A 20306-nucleotide genomic window follows, 5' to 3' on the forward strand; every position below is an offset into this window, starting at 1 on the left:
GGTAAGGAAAGGTAACATATTTAAAGGCTTTGTGTCTTCTAAAAACCAGAGCAGCCTGTAGGAAAAACTTAGAATTTGACATCAGGTGGTCTGACCCCCAGACCAGATCTGTGGACCCCAAGGCTCCTTATGGGTCAGATCTGGACCTAGTGGGGGTGGGGCAAGTGATGCTGTGTTGGCACAGCTGTCGCTTGCTCCCCTGCTGCCAAAAACTATCTTGAATGGGGTCCCATAGCCCTGGATTTGAAGAGGCCCTGCTCCTGAATTCCCAAGCCTGCCAAGAACCCCATGGGCTAAAAGTGTAACCGCTTTGTGGGTTGAGTCCAGTCTATGGGCCGTGTGTTTGATGTCCCAGCATAGAACGTATTCCACTTGTATGAATACCAAAGAAGTTAATAATTTGTTTAACTATATAACACTGTGCCAGTCCAAATTTTCTGCTTAATTTTTGCTAAAATATGATTAGCATAAATTTTTTTTGCTAAAATGTAACAAACACCAGCATTATCTGTACATCAGTTAAGTGCAAATGCATCAGAAGAACAGTGTCTTTCAACCCCACTGCCCACTTTGAAAACGTGGAGAGATAGAAGCCCTCAAGCTAACTATTGGGAACCTTAAAAATTACAGGAGCTAGGGCTGCAAACACCTCAGTACTGACAGTCTGCATACCTCGTGCGCTGATTCTTTACATTAAGTTGGGATAAGTGCAAGCTCCAGATAAGTACATAGCCCTTTTTTAAGTCTTGGAGCTGTGCACTTAAATGGAGTACTGTGTCATGCTGTTTAGATGAAATACAAATATTCCTCACTTAATGTTGCTCCAGTTAATGTTGTTTCATTATTACGTCACGGATCTATTAGAGAACATGCTTATTTAAAGTCATGCAGTGTTTAGTTATAACGTTTTTGGCTGCCACCTGCTAGTAGGTAACTACTGTGTTGTAACTGGACTTGCTTAACATCATTTTGCTTAAAGTCACAATTTTCAAGAATGTGAATAAAACATTAAGCGAGGAATAACTGTATTGGGCAGGATCAGGCTACAGTTCTGGCTGGATCAGCAGGTTATGGTAGGGAAGAAAATATTTATTGAATTGTGTTGCACTTTTTTACCTATATTTTTTGTTTAATATCTTTTTAGGCTGCCAAATTCGAAATGGTGAGAACGGCATACACTTCCTTTTGAACAGCAGTGGCAGACGCAGGGGGGACGCTGTGATTGAACTAGAGTCAAAAAAGGATGTGCAGAAAGCGTTAGAAAAGCATCACAGCTATATGGGTCAGCGATATGTGGAAGGTATGTGTAATTTTTAAATTCAGCTGTTTTGAAGGGATTGAACATAGAGTAGGATGAACCAAGACTCTGAAGGGAAAAATAAAGGGGGAATTGATCTTTGTTAGAATGAAAACCTTCCCTAAAATAATTAGGATGGTGTTGGTAGGTTGAATATAGTTTCATGGTTTGAATGAGATTTTCACTTTTCAGTCAGATTTCACCAAAACCAAGTGTAAATTCTTTTTTTTTTTTTATCTTATGCGGCACATCTTATCCCTCCATAATATTTTTTTTCTGGAAAAGTTTAGGCATATCATACAAAGAGCTGGAGGAGGGGGAAGATGACTGAAAAGTCTTTTTTTTTTTCCCAATTTTTGTTTGTTTGTTTTTGTCTGCTTGTCTCTGAAATGGATAGGCATATTTCATAGTAGAGATAATTGGAAAATAGATTTTAACGTATAGAAAATTTCAGTAAAGAAAATTCTTTATTGTGTCCACAAAAACTTAAACCCGGAAATCTTCTGATTCTGAAATGGTGTTCCTGTGTTTTACGGAAACTGTAGTTTACATATCGTGTGGTCCAAGCAGTGATCCTTGCTTATGGAAAATAGGTGCACATCTCCCATTATGCATTTTGATAGGTGGAGACTGTACATCCTAAGCATCCCATGGCTTTGGTGGATCATGGCAGATGGAACGTGGGGATTCTAGCCCTTAAAGGCTGAGAAAGTTTTAGCTTGGATGATTCAGAGGTGCAGCAGCAGGATTTAAGTATCAAATTTCTTTCATTTATAATCAAAAAAGGAATTTTTTAAATGGAAAACAATCTGAGTGTTGGGGGGGAAATACTTGTCAAGCCCAATCATTAAAAATTTTATGAGAATTTTTTTCAACCAATCATACTTAACAAAAGAGTCTTTCATGGATTTTGTGAGGTTGCAGTTCAGTGAATGTCAACTAGGGTGTCGTAAGGTCCTGTAAGTGTACTTTGGTACCTGGCCTCTGTGCGAGGAGGTAAACACTCATTTCTCCTTGCCTGTGCCTGCCCAAGCATCCCATGGAATAGCAGTGCTCATGACTGCTCTTCTGGGGATTCCAACTGTTGCCCTGGGCTGGTTGCCCCATGCCATGAGGAGTGGTCTGTGCTATGAGCTGGCAGCCAGGTAGGGGTGTGGGGCCCTGCTTTTCAGCCCAGTGTGTCCCCTCCCTCTTCCCTTCTCAGGGTTGGTGGGAGAAGCCATGGGGGCAGGTGGCTTCAGTCACTGGTGTTGCAGCATGCAAATTCCTTGGGGGAGCAGCCATGGCAGCAGAGGTAACTTTTGCCCCTCCAGGACAGGTTAGGAATGGAGAGGGGGCAGATGGCAGAAAACCCCAGCCCAGGTGAATGGGTTCAGTTTATTTCCTAGACAGAGACAATTTCAATATTTTTTTTTTTTTGTATCCATTTAATTTTGATCCTAACTTTTTACTTTACAGTTTGTAGCCATGAGAGTAAATGTGATCCTTAAACAACCTGGGCAGAGTACCATATGCATAAAATAAGGTTATTTTGTGAGAGGTTTCTCTTGCTGTGTGTACCTTTTCTGTATAAAAAGAGCTTATAGGGGCTTTTGGTTAATAGATTCATAAATGTTGGGGTCGGAAGGGACCTCCATAGATCATCGAGTCTGACCTCCTGCATAGGGAGGAAAGAGTGCTGGGTTCAGACGACCCCAGCCAGATGTTCATCCAACCTCCTCTTGAAGACCCCCAGGGTAGGGGAGAGCATCACCGCCCTTGGGAGCCCATTCCAGATTTTGGCCACTGTGACTGTGAAGAAGCTCCTCCTAATGTCCAGTCTAAATCTGCTCTCTGCTAGCTTATGGCCATTATTTCTTGTGACCCCCAGGGGCGCCTTGGTGAGTAGAGCTTCACCAATTCCCTTCTGCGCCCCCATGGTGCATTTATAGGCAGCCACAAGGTTGCCTCTCAACCTTCTCTTGCCAAGGCTGAAGAGGTCCAGGTGCCCTAGTCTCTCCTCGTAGGGCTTGGCCTGCAAGCCCGTAACCATACGAGTGGTCCTTCTCTGGACCCTCTCTAGGTTATCCACATCCCTCTTGAAGTGTGGTGCCCAAAACTGGATGCAGTATTCCAACTGCAGTCTGACCAGTGCCCGATAGAAGGGAAGTATCGCCTCCTTGGTTCTGTTTGTCATGCATCTGCTGATGCACAATAAAGTGCAGTTAGCTTTTCTGATGACTTTGTCACACTGATGACTGATGTTCATCTTGGAGTCCACTAGGACTCCAAGATCCCTTTCCACTTCCATGTTACCGAGCAGGTCATTTCCTAGGCAGTAGGTGTGCTGGACATTTTTCCTCCCTAGGTGCAGCACTTTGCATTTCTCCTTGTTAAATTGCATTCTATTGTTTTCTCCCACTTGTCCAATGTGTCCAGGTCTGTCTGTAGTTGTTCCCTGCCTTCTAGTGTGTCCACTTCTCCCCAGAGTCTTGTATCATCTGCAGACTTGGGCAGAGCACACTTCACTCCCTCGTCCAAGTCACTGATGAAGACGTTGAAGAGTATTGGTCCAAAGACCGAGCCCTGCGGGACCCCACTACCCACTCCCTTCCAGGTCAATAGTGACCTCTCCACTACCACTCTCTGGGTATGACTCTTTAGCCAATTTGCCACCCACTGGACTGTGTAATCATCCAAGTCACAGCCTCTTAACTCGTTCACTAGTTTGGGGTGGGATACCATATCGAAGGCCTTCCTGAAGTCAAGTAAACAATATCAACCCCTACTCCTGTGTTGAAGTGTTTTGTAACCTGGTCATAAAAAGTGACTAGATTAGTCAGGCATGATCTATCTGCTATGAACCTGTGCTGGTTTCCCCTCAGCATAATTTTTCCTGCTGGGCTCTCACATAAATGAGCTTTTAATAATCTTTTCAAAGACTTTGCCAAGGATGGAGGTGAGACTGACTGGCCTATAGTTGCCTGGATCCTCCTTCCTCCCCTTCTTGAAAATAGGAACCACATGGGCCCTTTTCCAGTCTTCCAGGACCTGTCCCATGCGCCATGAGTGCTCAAATATTCTTGCCAGTGGCTGTGCAATGGTATCAGCCAGTGCCTTCAGTACCCTCAGGTGGAGCTCATCTGGGCCTGCTGACTTAAAGACATCCGGTCCTTCCAAGTGACTCTGCAGCATCTCAGGGTCAACGCTTGGTAGTCTGGTGCCCAGCTGTTGCCTCTCTACAATCCCATTGTGAGACTTGTCTTACCCCTTGTTTAGGAAGACTGAGGCAAAGAACATGGGCCGGCAGTGTGGGGAGGCAGTCAGGAAGGCCAACCGTACCTTGTCGTGCATCCACAGATGCATCTCAAGCAGGTCCAAAGAGGTGATCCTCCCCCTGTATGTGGCACTGGTCAAGCCGCAACTGGAGTACTGCATCCAGTTCTGGGCGCCGTGCTTCAAGAGGGATGTGGACAGCATTGAGAGGGTCCAGAGGAGAGCCACTTGCATGATAAGGGGACAGCAGGGCAGGCCCTATGAGGAGAGGCTACGGGACCTGAACCTGTTCAGCCTCCAAAAGAGAAGGCTGAGGGGGGATCTTGTGGCCTGTTATAAATTAGTCAGGGGGGATCATTGGGCATTGGGGGAGTCACTGTTCCCCCGTGCACTGCCAGGAGTGACCAGGAATAACGGTCACAAGCTGGCAGAGGGCAGGTTTAGGCTAGATACCAGGAAAAGCTACTTCACGGTCAGGGTGGCTAGGATCTGGAACCAACTTCCAAGAGAGGTGGTGCAGGCTCCTACCCTGGGGGTGTTTAAGAGGAGGTTGGATGAACATCTTGCTGGGGTCGTTTGACCCCAGTATTATTTCCTGTCATGGCAGGGGATCGGACTAGATGATCTACTCAGGTCCCTTCTGACCCTAGAAACTATGAAACTCATTGAGGAATATAGCCTTGTCCCCTCTGTCACCAATTGCTTTTGCCCATTCAGTAGTGGTCCTATTCCACCCTTGGCCTTCCTTTTACTCCCTATATATCTGAAAAACAATTTTTTGTTATCCTTAACTTGGGATGCCATCCTAAGCTCCATGGTAGGTTTGGCCTTTTTAACTGCCTCCCTACAACTGCGAGCTGAAGAGGCATACTCCTCTTTAGTAATCTCTCCCTGTTTCTACTGCTTATATGCCCCCCTTTTTGCCCTTAGGCTGCTCTGGATTTCTCTGGTCAGCCAAGGAAGCCTCTTGGCCCCTTTCCCCCGCATCGGAATCGTCTCTCTCTGTGCCCAAAGGATCGTTTCCTTAAGGCACAGCTACCCTTCCTGGGCTCCCATCTTGCCAAATCTCTTACTCTGCAGTGTGTCATTGACTAAGCGCCTGAGCTCGCTGAAGTCTAGCACTTCCACCGTACTGGTTACCTTACCCACTCTGTGCCTTATGATGAGGCCTAGAGCACAACCCCTCCCCCTCTCTTCCCCACTTTATCCTTTCTGTATAGCTTATAGCCCTCAGTGTTTACTGCCCAGTTGTGGGTAGAGTCCCACCAGGTTTCTGTTAACCCCGCTAAGTCGTAAGTGTTCTCTGCAAGCAGGAGTGCTAGTTCATCCTGGTTGCTCCCCATGCTCCTAGCACTAGTGTAAAGGCACTTGAGCCCTGTGATTGGTGCCTTTGTCTCCCACCCCAGCTCTGATGCCCAATGGGCCCTTTATTGCTTACCTGTGCTGTGCTGCTGGACGTCCCATGGAATGCAGGTTCCTGATGATCTTTCTTCTGCCTCCCCGTCTGAGCCAATTTGAAGGTTCTCCATATCCCTTTCCAGCTTTTTTTAAAGAACTCGGGGCCAGTTTTTCCAGGGGTCAGTCCCTGTCTGGAGCTCTTCTAAATATCTAGCCACTTTGGCTGCTTGCAGACCTTAAAAAAACAAAACGTAGCGGCATTTGCAGTAAACTCAGTGTGCTCCTGGGCTGAGCCCAGCATATGCCCAGAAGAGGCAGCATTGGACCCAGCTTGCCCATTGTCTGCCTAGATTAGGCACTTTAGGTAAAAGTGGCCAAAAGCCCTGCCAAAGCTCCCGATCTATACAGATGTTGCAGAGCCAAGTCACAGTAACACTTCGCTTCTTCCAGTAAAGTGTGTGTGTGTAAGGTCTGTAGGCTTCCTTCATTGTTTAAAAGAAGTGATTCTTGAGTGGGTGACCCTGGGGTGCTATGAGATCCTTTTGAGGGTGCCACAGGCTGCAAGGAGGTAAGCACAGGAATAAATAAATAAATTTTTGAAATGGGGTACCACTAGATTCAGAAAGGATTTGGAGAGGTGCCTTGAATATAAAAAGATTGAGAGAACTCCTGTTGTAGTTGTATGACAATATCTTTTAAGTATCTGAAGACTAAAAAGTGGATGACTCATCACTCCAGTCATATGAATTTATATCATCTGCTCCCCATGTTAGTGGGTATGGCTAGTAGGGAACTGCGTGAAACCAATGGGTCTGTCCTGGAAAAAATCAAGATTAAAAGTCACATTGGGAAGCCAAGGCTCATGTTTAGGCAGTGGAAGAGAAGAAGATACAAGAAGGCAGAAAAAGCTATGGGGTGTGTCCTTACCTGGTCTGCAAGGTCTAAAAACCTAGGCTTGCAGTTTCTGAGGTGCCTCTCCCTCACATGGTTATTCTTCACTTTTTAAACTTGGGAACAAAAAGTATAATGTACACTCAAAACTGGAAATATATTTCTTCAGTCCCAAGCCCTTCGAGGTGATTCCTCAAAGTAACTTTACAGCAGTAGCTTGTGAAGGAAAATGTTTTTCTCTTGTATTTTTTATAGTTTTTGAAATACGTGATGAAGATGTAGATGCTGTATTGAAGAGTCTGCTCCCCCCTCCACCTCCCGTTAATGATGGAGTTGTACGTCTCCGAGGCCTTCCATTCAGTTGTACTGAAGTAGACATTGAAGAGTTTTTTGCAGGTAACATTTGAGAACGTTCATTCTTTTCTTTTCAGCCAGTCAGTGCTTATAACTTGTAAATAATATTATGTTATCTAGACTCAATTCCTGAAACTTGAAGTTGCAAAAATTGTCAAATGCCACAGTGATGTCTTGCTGTCTGCTGGCTACTTCAATACCAATACCTGTTAGAATTACCAGGATAACTGCAGATCTGAACTTTCCTGTCTCTTCTGAGTCCACCCTCTATAATCATTGAGGGATCACTGTGTCTGACCAGGCCATGGGCTGCAGTCTTCTGGAATCAATCATGATTAATTCATCTGGTGTGACTTAGGCTCAGTACCTGCTGCAGCCTTTCCTCTGGAAGTTATGGCCAGTGGTAGCCAGTCAGCTGACTGACATCTTAAAGCAAAATGTTTAAAGCAGGACTGTCCAACTGGCCGGCTGCATTTGGCTTATGGGCTCCTGCCATGCTACCATTCCCCCATTTTTTTCTGCTGCTGTGGTAACCAGGTTCTCCGGGGCAGGGCAGCACAGTGGGAAGGTGCCCAGTGGGCCCTCTGCTCAGTTGGTGGGGTGTGTGTGTACCCACTCAGTTGGTGGGGTTTGAGCAGGGCTAATGTGGTGGCAGGCACCTTTCTGCTGCCTGTGCCCTGGGGGTGTTGCTCTGACTGCACAGTGGGGATCCTGTGGCATTCAGAGTCAGTGTGCCGTCCAGGCCTTGGAACCAATATGGGGTACAGCCCAAGCTACTTAGAAGTTGGACAGCTTTGGTTTAAAGCAAAAGCATTTCAGATAGACAGTTTGTTTTCTGTTTTAAGACTTCGTGTCTGGTTGTCAGTGACTAATCCTCTTCCTACGAATCCTCCAATACCTCTGTGGTGCGCAGCGTGGCAGTTAGTTTGCCTGACTTAAAAACCAGTTCACCCCTTTTGTTTCAAGGAATGTTTCTAAATCCTGCTCTGTATTTAATGATCATTTTGCATCCTTTTCTGAGTCAGCTCTTTTTTAACTGTTCCAGAACCTTTTGAAATAATTTAGAAACCAGGGCTAACAGAAAATTTTGCTGCTTCCCAGCAGGTCAGATGGTCAAGCTGCTAGCTTCTTGTTTTGACTTTTCAGCATTTTATTTACCTTAATAAAGGGTATCCTTACAGAGGAGTCATTGTTATAACTTCAGTGAAGTCTATCTTTTATGAAGACATAACTAGCCAACATTAAATTAGCTAGTTCAGGTCTTGCCAGCAGTTTGCCTGTGGTAGCATGGAGCTCAGCCTGGATTGCAGGGCCTGCCTAAGAAACTGTATAGATGTGTGGGCACCTATCCATGCTGAATTTTGTGCTACTGCAGCTAGACTGCCGCCAGGGACCAAGTTGCCTACAGTATCTGCATCTGCTACAGTTTCAATGGGCTGTACACGCATGGACATTACTGCATCAATTTAATATTTAAAATGTAAACAGTGTGTCTCAAGTCATAACAGCTAGATAGTTTTCACAATTGGTTTAAAAATTAAGAGCTAGAGAATAAGATGACACCAAGTTGGGTAGAGTTGCAGGCTCCATGAAGGGTAGGGCTGTGATCCAGAATAAATTGGAGAAATGGTCTGAAATCGATCAGTTGAGCTTCAACAAGGACAAATACAAAAGTCCTGCAATTGGGATAGAGTAAATGTTTGCACAAATACAGTCTGGGGAATGATTGGCTAGGCTGCCGTGCTGCGGAGAAGAACAAGGACCTGGGAATTACATTGAGCCATAAACTGAATATGAGCCAAAAGCATACTTTGGTTGCCAAAAATGCCAACAATATACTGGATTCTATTAACAGGAGGATATCTTGCAAATCAAGGGAAGTGATTCCTCCACCCTATTCAGCAAGTGAGGCCTCACATAGAGTACTGTTCAGTTTTGGGGCCTGGACTTCAAGAAAGATATGGACAGATTGAGAAGAGTCTGTTGGAAAGTGACAAAATGATTAGAGGTCTGGTAAGCATGATTTATGAGGAAAGGCTGCAAGAACTACTGTTGTTCAGTATGGAGAAGACTAAGGGGGGATTTGCTAGCTGTCTTCAAATACCTGAAGAACAATTATAGAGAGGATGGAAATATAGCCTTTTCTCTGTGGCTGTAGGGGACAGGACTAGGAGCAGTGGCATTGAACAGCACAGGAAACTTAGGCTGGAGGTCAGGGAGAACTTTTTGACTATGAGAATGGTTAAACATTGGAACAAGCTACCTCAGTGTTGTGAAATCTCTATCTCTGGACACTTGACTAGAATGGTTTCTAGTCAGGGATGGGATGACCTTGACTGGAACACAAGACTGCATTAGATGATTCTGTGAGGTCCTTTCCACCCTTACTTTCCTATGATCCTATGGTAAGACGATAGCCTTCCAAAAAAAAAAATAACCAAAGCAATAATTTCATGTGGATTAGTTCAAGCTCAGATTTAATGTTTGGTTAGAATTACATAAATTCTGCATATATTGTCAAGTTGTGATTAGTTCTGGATTCTCTGGCCTTCAGGAAGGGATTGTGCAGTGGAAATGCAATGAAGCATTGCAAGTATGGTTGAAAATTTGCTGGTTTCTGTATGAGTTTGTAGACATTGAGAACAAGAGTCTGTAATAAAATGAGTACCTGCCAGAGAAGCAGTAAAAAGTTGTTTATATCCCTTTGTTTACAAAAACCCTCAAAAAAAAACCACCCCAGAAAATGCAAACAATTGAAATTTTACAGTAATTGCTTATTGCTTGCTGGAAGGATTTAAAGATTAAAGTCTTTGAGACTAAGGCTTATGAGAGAGTACTGTGTTTTCTCATATGCAGTGCACATCTCTTTCCAAAATTCTGCTGCTAGAAGTCTGGGTATACATCATAAATGAGGAAATATGGTAATAACATTTTCTGCTGGGGGGGGGGAAGGACAGTGAAAGTAATGCTGCAGTGCTAGCTGACTGGACATTTTCATCTGCCACAGTCTCCTGTTGCAGGAGCAAGGAAAAATATTTTTATTTATTTATTTATTTATTCATTTATTCACTTATATTCTCCTTTTCAAAAACAAGTTGTGAATCTTGTTCAGGGATGTGTTGCGTGTGCTAAAATGTGGTAAAATGCATACAAATCCATCAAATAGTTGAGAAATAAGAAAACAGCTGTCCAATAGGTGATGCATTGTATTAAGCCAGCTTGAAAAGTCAGTTCAGAATTAGATAGCCTTTTCCTTATTTTGTATAAATTAAAAAGACGGCTTGCAACCTTTGAGGTACAGCTCACATTTGACAATGCTTTTATCCCCTAAAGGTTTGAGTATTGCTGAGATAACATTTGTTATGGACCCAAGAGGAAAAAGAAAAACTGGAGAAGCCTTTGTGCAGTTTACTGCTCCAGAAATGGCAAAGCAAGCACTGTTAAAGCATAAGGAGGAAATTGGGCATCGGTATGTGCTTCAGTGTGGTTAACAGGCAGCATTTATGCATATAAAGCTAGCTTTATACCCGTGTCATTTAAAGTTTGATACAGAGAGTGAACGATCATATTATGTTCCCTTTTTATTGATGATATGATCCTTCACTCCACATCCTCATTCTTTTACTTCATTTCTTCATAAGAGGAATGAGAATATATGCATTACTCTATGGCCATTTGAAGCTACTGTGATGATGATTGATTATCACATGTCTGCATAGAGTGGAGATGTAATAGACTGCTTTTTGGTTACATCAATGATTTGCAAAGGAACTTATTATCCCTTTCACAGACAATAAAGGTAGAGAGGAGCTTCTGGGACACTAAAGCCAAGTCTTGCTAAGGAGTTTGTCCTTGCCTCCTATTGATTTCAGTAGCACTTAGATGCCTAAATACCTTTGAACCAATCCTTAGTTTATTATACACTTAGGATTCTGCAGTCCCCTACTCCCTGAAAGTATTTTATTTATCTTAATTGTGAACACTTACAGTGGTGATTTCTCAGTTACCGCATCTGTACATAGTGATTCCCAGAAGATGGGATAATTCTTTTGGTGGATAGGGAGGATCCTGGGTCAGTATTTCCAAAGCAGGCTCTGTGTTAATAACTGAAATTTGCAAGGACCTGGTACCTGCCAGATACTTAAGAAGACACATTTTCCCCTTTTTTGAAGAGAGCTGAGTCACCCTTTTTAAGGAGAGTTGTAAAAGTATTCAGAGAAGGGACATAAATTAGAAATATGTTGCTTCAACAGTAGCTTGACAGATGTGTTCTGCCTGATATCTACCTCTTATTTCCAAATAATTGTAAAGCATTAAACAATATGGAACTTAACTACCTCAACCTTATCTTTATTTTTAGTGTTTGTAGTGGCTGAGTTTATCATTTCTAGGTTGTGTGTTGTAGAACGGGTGATATACTACCCTGTGCATCCTTGGCACCATGGTTGGCATGGCATCCTCTCTGGTGCCTCCTGCTAACTGCCAGTCCACTCTTTGGGTGGGTTCTTTCCTGTGGTTCAGTCTTCCTGCCAGGTCCTACTTAGTCCATCTGTTTCTAAGATTTCGGTGGTCTTCAATTTCAAAATGTATCCTTAGTAGGATTGGTCCTCAAAACCAAATCCCATTTCCCCTTTGGAGGTCCCCCAACTTGCACTGGAGATAAACCCTCAGAGGTTAAATGTAAAGTTACGTTTGAGTGTCTTGTCTCTCTGGGATGTTTCTAGCTTCCCATTTGTGTTTTTGAGAGTGCCAACTTGGAAGGCTGCCTTCCCAGGCCTTGTCTGCAGCACAGTTCAGGAACTAGCTCCATTCCCGAACCGTATTCCTTCCCTGCTCAGGATTCTCTGCTTGCTGAGCTTGTCTAGCCTTGTTTTGAAGAACGCCTACCTAGCTCTTGTGCGGGTGTTCACTGGTAACCCAGCCATGCCTCCAGGTGCACCTGTGAGGCTTATTTGAGGTCTGAGGCTGCCATTAACTCTCTTTCTGACGCATCTTGCAGATACCTTTTTCAGTTCAGTAAATTGTAAAATAGACTTACCTAGCATCCCAAAACAAAATTGAATAGGAACTATGATGGCAGTCTTCAAGGCAGCAGCCTTTTTTTGAAAATCTAGTGTGTTTTCTAAGCCAAATGAAGGTAGATTGTCTATTTTGTTCCTTTTATATCTAGGTACATTGAAATATTTCCCAGCAACAGGAGTGAAATTCAAACCCATAGTAGCTCTCCCTGGAGGAAGAAGATGACCCCTTACCCAGTCTCTAAATTGACAAAAGAATCTGAATTGGTCTTTGAAGCAAATGAAGTGGGGAAGACTCAAAGACCACACACAACCTCTGAAAGTGAGAGAGAGAATGGTCAGTTCTCACCTTTTGTTCTTTGAAATGCTGTTGCTTCCTCTCATGTGCTTGCCTGCACACAGGTAACTGTTTTTGTTGGCTTCTACAGAACCTTACAGAGAAGTAAGTGAAAAGCCTGAGGATGCTTTGGAATGTGGGAATCCCCATCTATTACTGCATTTTGTTCATCTGAGAGGCCTGCCATTCCAGGCTAGTGCCCAAGACATTATAAACGTATGTAGCCATAAAATTGTATAGCTTTATGAAGAATTGCTAAACCTCTGTTCTAAATACTCCAGCCTTTAGAACACAGTGTCATTTCTAAGGTTATGCATAGGTGTTACCTTTTGTGCTGGGGAAAAAAGCCTTTCTCCTGGTACAAGAAAGTAGCAACAGTTGGTTAAGGGTTTTTATTTGTGTTGGAGAAGTGGCTTCTCTGCAAAAAAAAAAAAAAAAAAAAAAAGAGACGAGCACTTTCAGCTGGGCAGATCTCCCCTCTTACATTAGCTTGAATGGCTGTATGCCTCTCTCAGTACTGGGATGCACTTAGTATCCCATTGTCTTCCACTCTCCTTCCCTTCCCCCACACCAAGGAGGAGGGAGGGAGAGCACTGGCTCCCTGCTAGCCTTCCCATTGGCAAGCTGTCAGGGAGCTCTGCGAGGAGCCTGCTGCTACTGCTTGAATACTGGGAGAGTCTCCAGACTTGTTCAGGTAACAGTGCTAATGCCCCCCAGCATTGAACAGAGCTGGCTGTATGCCAGGGGTTGCCTTAAGATAGGTGAAGCCATAGAGGAATGCTCCCATTCTGCTAACTAGCTAATTGGGGTGCAGGTATCTTTCCATGGTTTGAATGGAGTTCCATGTAGTTCCAGCAATGGGCACATCTGCTTCCTGTTCTCTGCACAGTTCTGGATCACCCTTTGGGTCCTGCCAGTCAGCTCACCTCTTGCTAATAGATGTTTAGGTTAGAAGTAACTTAGTATAAACCCAAGACCCTGGGCTTGGTCAAGTTACTTTAGGACCCTCATTGGTTCCAGACCAGCAACTGAGGCTATCAGATATAGGCAGGATGGAAGTGGTCATAGTCACAAGGCAGCAGGTGGGACAGTGAGCGCAGCTGTGACTTACCTGTATGAAGGGCAGGAGCAGAGGCAGGGAGCATGCCCCTGCCCAGAACTAGGGGCTGCCTTTTTCCTCTCAGCTACCTTCAGCTGATTTCCATGTAACATCAGCTGGAGACAGGCTGTCTGCCATGGCAGAGAGAGGGAGCAAAGAAGCAGTTCTGCATTGCCCCATGGCTGGAGAGCTTGTCTTTGAGGTGACTTGCTCTCTAGCCAGGTGACTGGACTGCCTGTATGCATCCATTCTCACAACATTTTTTAGCGCTGGAATAAAATGCCAGTCTGTACCTTAAGTGGATGGTACCTAAAAACAGTTCTGTGAGGTCAGAAAATCAAGAAATAGGTGGATTTTGAACCTATGAGCGGAAATCAAGCCCAGGTTGGAGGAAGATGAGTGGAACAGATTCACTAGCTAATGAAATCCCTATACCTTAAGTAGAATGTCACGTTTATTGATGTGTGTTTGGTTTTTTTGGGTAAAGATGTGTTGTGTACCATGAAGATCTTTAAAGTGTTCTCTTTTGGATAAGAAAGCCTCGGTCTTAAATTTCTCTGGCACCCTGTGTTACAAGTAATTTGACCTGTGGTAAGCTGCGGGGTATGCCATGTTCCAGGCATATGCATATTAGATAAATGTTTAATTTGCTTAACAGCGTAACACATCAGTCCCCGTCACCTATTGGTTACATAATAACAAACATCTCTTATCTCATTACCAGTTACATGCATAAGCTATTAAATGCATAACATCTTTCAGACCTATTGTCTTTAACTTAACTGTAATCCATTTAACTGTATGCTAATGGGCACCAAGAACTATGAAGCAAAAGTAGCTGTTAAAAGGCCTTGAAAAAGGCAGGAGACATGTTTCTTGGCTGTTCTCTCCTCATTGTTAAGGCTTTTATTAGTTATCAATATCCTAAAAACTTAGAGGCCTTGAAAGTAACAGAAGGTAGTTAATTTTGGAGCTTCCAGCACTACTGAAAGTGCTGTGTGCTTAATGAGCATTTCTCACATTGAGTTTGGGTAAATGCATAGTCTTTTTCACACTTGAGGCTACTGATGTAAATCCAGTTTACTATAATGCAAGGGAATTCTTTCATTGCTGAGAGATGCTAATCCTGTATATTAAATTATTTGACAATTATTTTGTGGCAGAACCCAAAGGCTTGAGCAAGATTGGTGTGCTAAGATAGCAGACATTGTTCTGATGCTAAACAACTAACTGTTCTAAATTGTGGCTGGGTCCTGAGATGTTGCTAAGTTATTTCTGACATAATAGTTCTCTTAGCAAGAGGCCAGTGGGTTGGGGAAGGTAAAGGTGGTTGGAATGCCAGAGACAAAGAGGGGACTAGAGCAAAGCTTCAGTTGGGGAATGTGCACAGTTAAGTAAAGAACAGATGTCAAGGATTACCTGCAGTGTAAAGGTTGGATGGACTATCTTGTGTGCGTAGATGTGTGTATTTTCATAATGGAGAACTGAAAAACAGCCTTTATGGTAGCAGGAAGCAAGCTGGCCTGAGGCTCAATTCTCTTGTTTACCAAATCTTCTATAGAAGCTTCTGTGCAGATGACTCCTGTGAATGATGTGCACTGAAAGAAAGATGGAAAGAAAACAAACTTTCGCAACTGTTACCAGATCCGCTTGGTTTCAGAGCGTATCCAAAGCCTGTCACAATGTAAAGCTATAGCTATTGGATGTTTATGGTTTTCTGGAGAAGAACAACCTAGAATACAGTTTACCTAAAGAGAGACAGGAAGCATGGAATTCCAGCTTTGAACTCTTCAGTGGCAACTGATAAACATGATTGCTTTATTCCTTAAAGAACTTAAATCATAATGAAATGATCACCCATCTTTCTTTGTGTAGGCTGATTTAAGTTCCCATGTGAAATAGTAAAAAAATTTGAAACCACTTAATTCTATCAAATAGAGAAACTATGAGGTTTGAAACAGTAAGCTTGAGAGTTAAAGGCCACTTTGTTCTTGCCATTGGTTCCTCTTGACTTCAAGACTTTTACCTGATCAGCATCAAACAGGCTATGTATTTGATCTTCCATTTGTGTTTTCATTCAGTTTCTTGCTCCTCTGAAACCTGTAAAGATTACCATGGAATATAATTCCAGTGGGAAGGCTACAGGAGAAGCAGATGTTCACTTTAAGAGCCATAAGGATGCGGTTGCTGCTATGGTCAAGGACAGGTCACACATGCGTAAGTAGAGTTCATGCTTCTGTGCCTGCTGGATGTCACTACATTTTTAAAACTTTCATCTCCAGTAATCTGGAAGTACTTGTCTGGTGTTGGGCTGTTTACTGATACAGCATATTTCTTCCACTTCTAGAGGCTGAAATGTTTTATCTTGCAGTGCTAAATTGTAGTTGGATGGGATGTTTTAGACAAGGGTGGTCTTGCCTTGAGCAGAAAGTTGGACTAGATATCCTGAGGTCCCTTGCAGCCCTGTTTTTCTATGATTCTGTGCCTGGTTACATGCTCTATGTGTAATCTATTCACTCAAATTCAAGACGCTGTCTCCCCTGCCAAATCGGCCTAGAGGAAAAATAGCTTTGTCTTGGATTCAAGAACCAGGCCAGGGCAAGCAGCAGCAGCTGCCTGCCACAGGCAGGAATAGCTTGTTTGGTTGTGGGATGGGACATGCCAGTTGAAGTGCAGGGGAAATTGGAGGTAAGGATGGGACCTGCAACCCTCCCTTCCATTCCCCTTGCTCCCTTCCTCACCTTCTGCTCTGGCCTTCTTTGCAGCAGCCATGCCCAGTAGGGAGCCGCTGCTACTGCTTCTCCATGGTGAGCTGGGCTGAGCTAAGGTTGCATTGCTGCTGTCTGCCCCGGAAGGGTAGACCTGCAGCATATGGGTTGGGGGGGAAGGCTGCAGGAGGAGTAGAAGGTAGGGGGGACAGGAAGGGATGGGATGCAGAGGCAGGGGCAGGCATATTGGGACAAGGGGAAGGGGTCTTGCCCCTGGACCCCCATCACTGCTTTCCCTGCCACAGCAATGAGAGGTGGGATGAATAATTAGATTATTTACATGAAAAATTATAACAAGTTTTACAATTTTGCATATATATGTATGTATGTGTGTGTATATATGTATATAATCATCTGGGGGAGGTTGTCTTAAATTCTAAATAATCTTGGATTCAGGTAAATAAGGTATTTAATCTTGGTGTTGAAGCTTAATAAACTAAACTTTTTTGTTTAATTTCTTTCCAGAGCATAGATATATTGAATTGTTCCTGAATTCATATCCAAACAAAAATTCCCGGTGACAGTGGCACAACCCCTTGGTAGGTAAGTGTATTAAATCCCCCATCCTTGTGATACCTGCATTTTCCAAAGGTGGGCAAGCTGACTCTTAATTTACATGTTTATATAAAACACAATGCTATATGCTGCTTTGCATGTTTAACACCAGTTAGTTTCATAGAGAAGTAAGGTTGGATGGGACCTTAAGAAATCATCTAGTCCAGGGGTCAGTAGCCCCCTCAGCCCGCATGCTGAGCGTGGTGCACAAGGCCATTTTGCTCAGCACACGACTGCCAGCCTGGGCTTTAAATGGTTGCTGCCAACCACAGAGCCCAGGCTGCTCCCAGCAGGTGGCTGGGAGACTGCAAGCCCTGCTGCAAGCAGACTGGGCTTAGTGGGCTGGCTGCAGCTGGGGGGCTGCAAACTGCTGCTTCAGCTCCGGCATGTTGGCACTCTGGCACCTTTCAAGGTAGACGTGTATTTTTTTTCAGCACTTTGGCCAAAAAACATTGCCTACCTCTCATCTAGTCCAACTAGGGATCAAACCTGTGACCTTGGCATTATTAGCACCAAACTCTTAAAGCTTATGTCAGAATGCTCAGAGAAGAGTGCCTCAAGTTGGTTACCTGAATTTATAAACAATGCAGCAAATGTGTTCCAAAGGTTCTACTTTAAAAGCTATTAAATAAGCTTAGATTTTGCAGAAAAAGTTAGAGAGAATCCAAAGTTTTCTGCCAGAACTCTAGAACTTGAGAACAGGACAGGAGTCTCCTGTGTTCAGTAGGGGCAACTACCTCTATCAGCAAGAACTCCAAAATAACCTTTAAGATACCTCAACCCCCTTTTTCTGGTCATGAGAGCCAAATGGCACCACCCACAAGCTCCTCAGGAGTCATCTGTTTTCTTCCATCTGAGTCCTAGAACACCAGTTACGTTGGTTTGTCCCATGGACTCCATCAGGCTGGCTCACTGTCCAGGCACAGTGGAAAGAAGGATTCAGAACCTACTGCTGAATTATGAAAAGCCTGACAAGATGTTTGCTTAGATACATTTTGATCCAAGCTGTTGCCAGCACTGCACTCAATTTAGAGGCAGGTGGATCAAAATGAAGCAATGTATTTGAAGGGGCAATAGTACATCCAGTCTCCATTGGTCATGAAGGTAAAATTTCCTACCTCATCAGTGATAACAATCAGACAGAGAGCTATCTGAAACAACCAGGTGTTATGAATTTCACCTGTGCTGACTGGGGGGCCAGCTCAGGCACATATCAGTTCTATCAGACTGCCAAGGATAGAACAATGCTTTGCTGGAGATAGCAAACACCTATGCTAGACACAGTTTTAAGGATTGCCTTTATGGGTATTTGTGTCAGGCAATAGTTCTGTATCTCACTAAGCATTTCCCATAAGATCTCAGAGGAATGTTTAATTACTGTTTATGAACAGTTCAGTGGGCGTTGCATTGTATGCAGTCTTGTTGAAATCTATTTAATGTGAAGAAGGTGATTGGATTTAGCTTATACATGCACCTTCCTCTTGTCCACGTATGTTCACATCCTTTTGAAGAGCCAAATGTTTCCGTGGCATTTTGGCTTAGACAAAGTTTGGATTTCTCCTCACAATCTGCAAATTATTGTTTAATGGGGGGAGGATCTTGTTGAAGCCAGTTCTACTTGGATACTCTGAGACTATACAAGAAGGGTGATTGGAATTTAAAAAGCCAACATGTTACTCTTAACCTTCAATATTTGTTTCCTCTTTCTTTTTAGGCTAAAGCAAGCAGCAATTCATTCGCACATACCTAGAGGTGGAATTACAGGCATTTTTGTCTGATAGCAAAGATAAAATCTAAAGGACACTTTCTGAATTGCCTTTAAAAGCAGCTTGTATCAAATTCTGTCACTTGGGTTTGTGTAAGAAGTGCATAATAAATTTCATTCACATCCTGTACATGATTTGGCTGATGTAAAAACAGGAAAAGGTCCACAGTTGGCCGTATACTAGTTGTTAATACTGTACAGTCAGAGGAAGGTCTGGTTCTGTTTTTGCCAAAACTGAAATGGTAGCCCCTGTGCATTAGAATTCAGCAGCTTAATTCTGATTTGAGCTGCCTGTTGGATCAGAAAACAGTTCTTGCTGAGAATCTTGTAATATGTAAACACCATCTGAACAGTTAAATGTACCTATAAAAGAGCCAGTCTTTTGAAGCTAGAGCATAACTTTTTATAAGTTTGATTACAGAAGACAGAAGGACAAATACAAGAGTCCAAAATGGTATCTCTAATAGAGCTACCATTCCAACAGTGCTTTTCTTAGTGTGCAGCAAACAGCCCTTGGCCTTTGTGCTTTAGGATACCGTTGGACACTTTGAAATTGCCTCAGTCCATTCAGTTTATAGAAATTAAATAGCAAACTAAAACCTGAGGTAGAAGGTGAGTGATTTTTTTTTTTTGAATATTTCTATGAAGTGCACAAAGACAGCTACACAACCATTTCATTAAAACTATTGTCTTGCATTTAGCAGATAATTTTTAAATTGCATATTGTGTAACAACATTGCCATCTTTTTCAGGTGCTTTACAGCAAGACAACTAGGTTGAATGCACCACTTTATATAGTAGGTAAAATAAGGTCTTGCATTTGCTCCTTAAGAACAAGCTGTTCTGATGATAAGGAAACTAATTTTGTTTCCACTCATATTGTGGATAGGCACTTGTACTTTCCTATACTAAGGTCTTTCTGCCCATTCAGTAAGCTCTGTTGTCTTACTAAAAATTAAAATGTCCCAGGAAACTATTGGACAACGTATAGTAAGTAATAAGTTGCAAAGGGATTAAAAGGCGCTTCTGGTATTTATCTGAACATCATCAAAACATCAAAGTAATGCAACTGCGAGTAATGAAGGAAAGCTTTTCCAAATGGAAAGAATGCTTCAGGCTACTCACTACAGTGTGTGCTGTTATTCTGTAGTTTCTAAGAGGCAAGTTCTTTTAAAGTTTCAGTGTTGTTGCCATAATGGTTCAGGAAGTATGTGAAAGGCAAGGATTTTTGTGGGTGATATCCTTTATTGGACAAGCATTGCTGGGATAGACAAGCTTTTGAATACAGTGTTTTCTTCTGTCTAAGTCTATCCCAACTATGCAATTGGTCGAAGAAAAGATGTCACCCACAAGAACCCTTGCCCCTCTAGTCTTTAAATGTGTTTTGAGCAAAGAAGCAGACTGGAACTTAATCTGGTTTGAAAGGGAACACTAGTGCATTACAGCTGTCCTTGCAAATCAAGTATTTAGGATACTTAAAGAAAACAAAGGCTGCTATTTGAAAATAAAAATCAAGTAGAGGACTCTGAGAAATGTTTCTGAAGTTCAGTAATGACAGTTTGTGGTTTG

General features: G+C 43.0%; 1 protein-coding gene across 5 annotated transcripts in view; it reads left to right on the forward strand.

Moving 5' to 3' along the window:
• The window catches only part of GRSF1 (G-rich RNA sequence binding factor 1), a 48279-nt gene that overhangs the window by 2653 nt on the left and 25320 nt on the right, over positions 1-20306 (forward strand). The window contains exons 3-10 of one of the 5 annotated variants that reach the window (XM_090031983.1): positions 1145-1300; positions 7097-7237; positions 10529-10664; positions 12366-12550; positions 12642-12766; positions 15731-15866; positions 16883-16960; positions 19490-19512. In XM_090031983.1, the coding sequence (XP_089888109.1) occupies positions 1145-1300; positions 7097-7237; positions 10529-10664; positions 12366-12550; positions 12642-12766; positions 15731-15866; positions 16883-16938 (935 nt within the window). In that variant the 3' untranslated portion in view covers positions 16939-16960; positions 19490-19512. Of the gene's footprint in view, positions 1-1144; positions 1301-7096; positions 7238-10528; positions 10665-12365; positions 12551-12641; positions 12767-15730; positions 15867-16882; positions 16961-18686; positions 18868-19489; positions 19513-20306 lie in introns of those variants that run through there. The other 4 variants (XM_090031984.1, XM_090031980.1, XM_090031985.1 and 1 more) reach the window with 4 other exon arrangements.

The sequence above is a fragment of the Crocodylus siamensis genome, chromosome 2 (genome assembly GCF_052110815.1).
Source record: "Crocodylus siamensis isolate JL-2025a chromosome 2, ASM5211081v1, whole genome shotgun sequence".
Taxonomy (NCBI): Eukaryota; Metazoa; Chordata; order Crocodylia; family Crocodylidae; genus Crocodylus; species Crocodylus siamensis.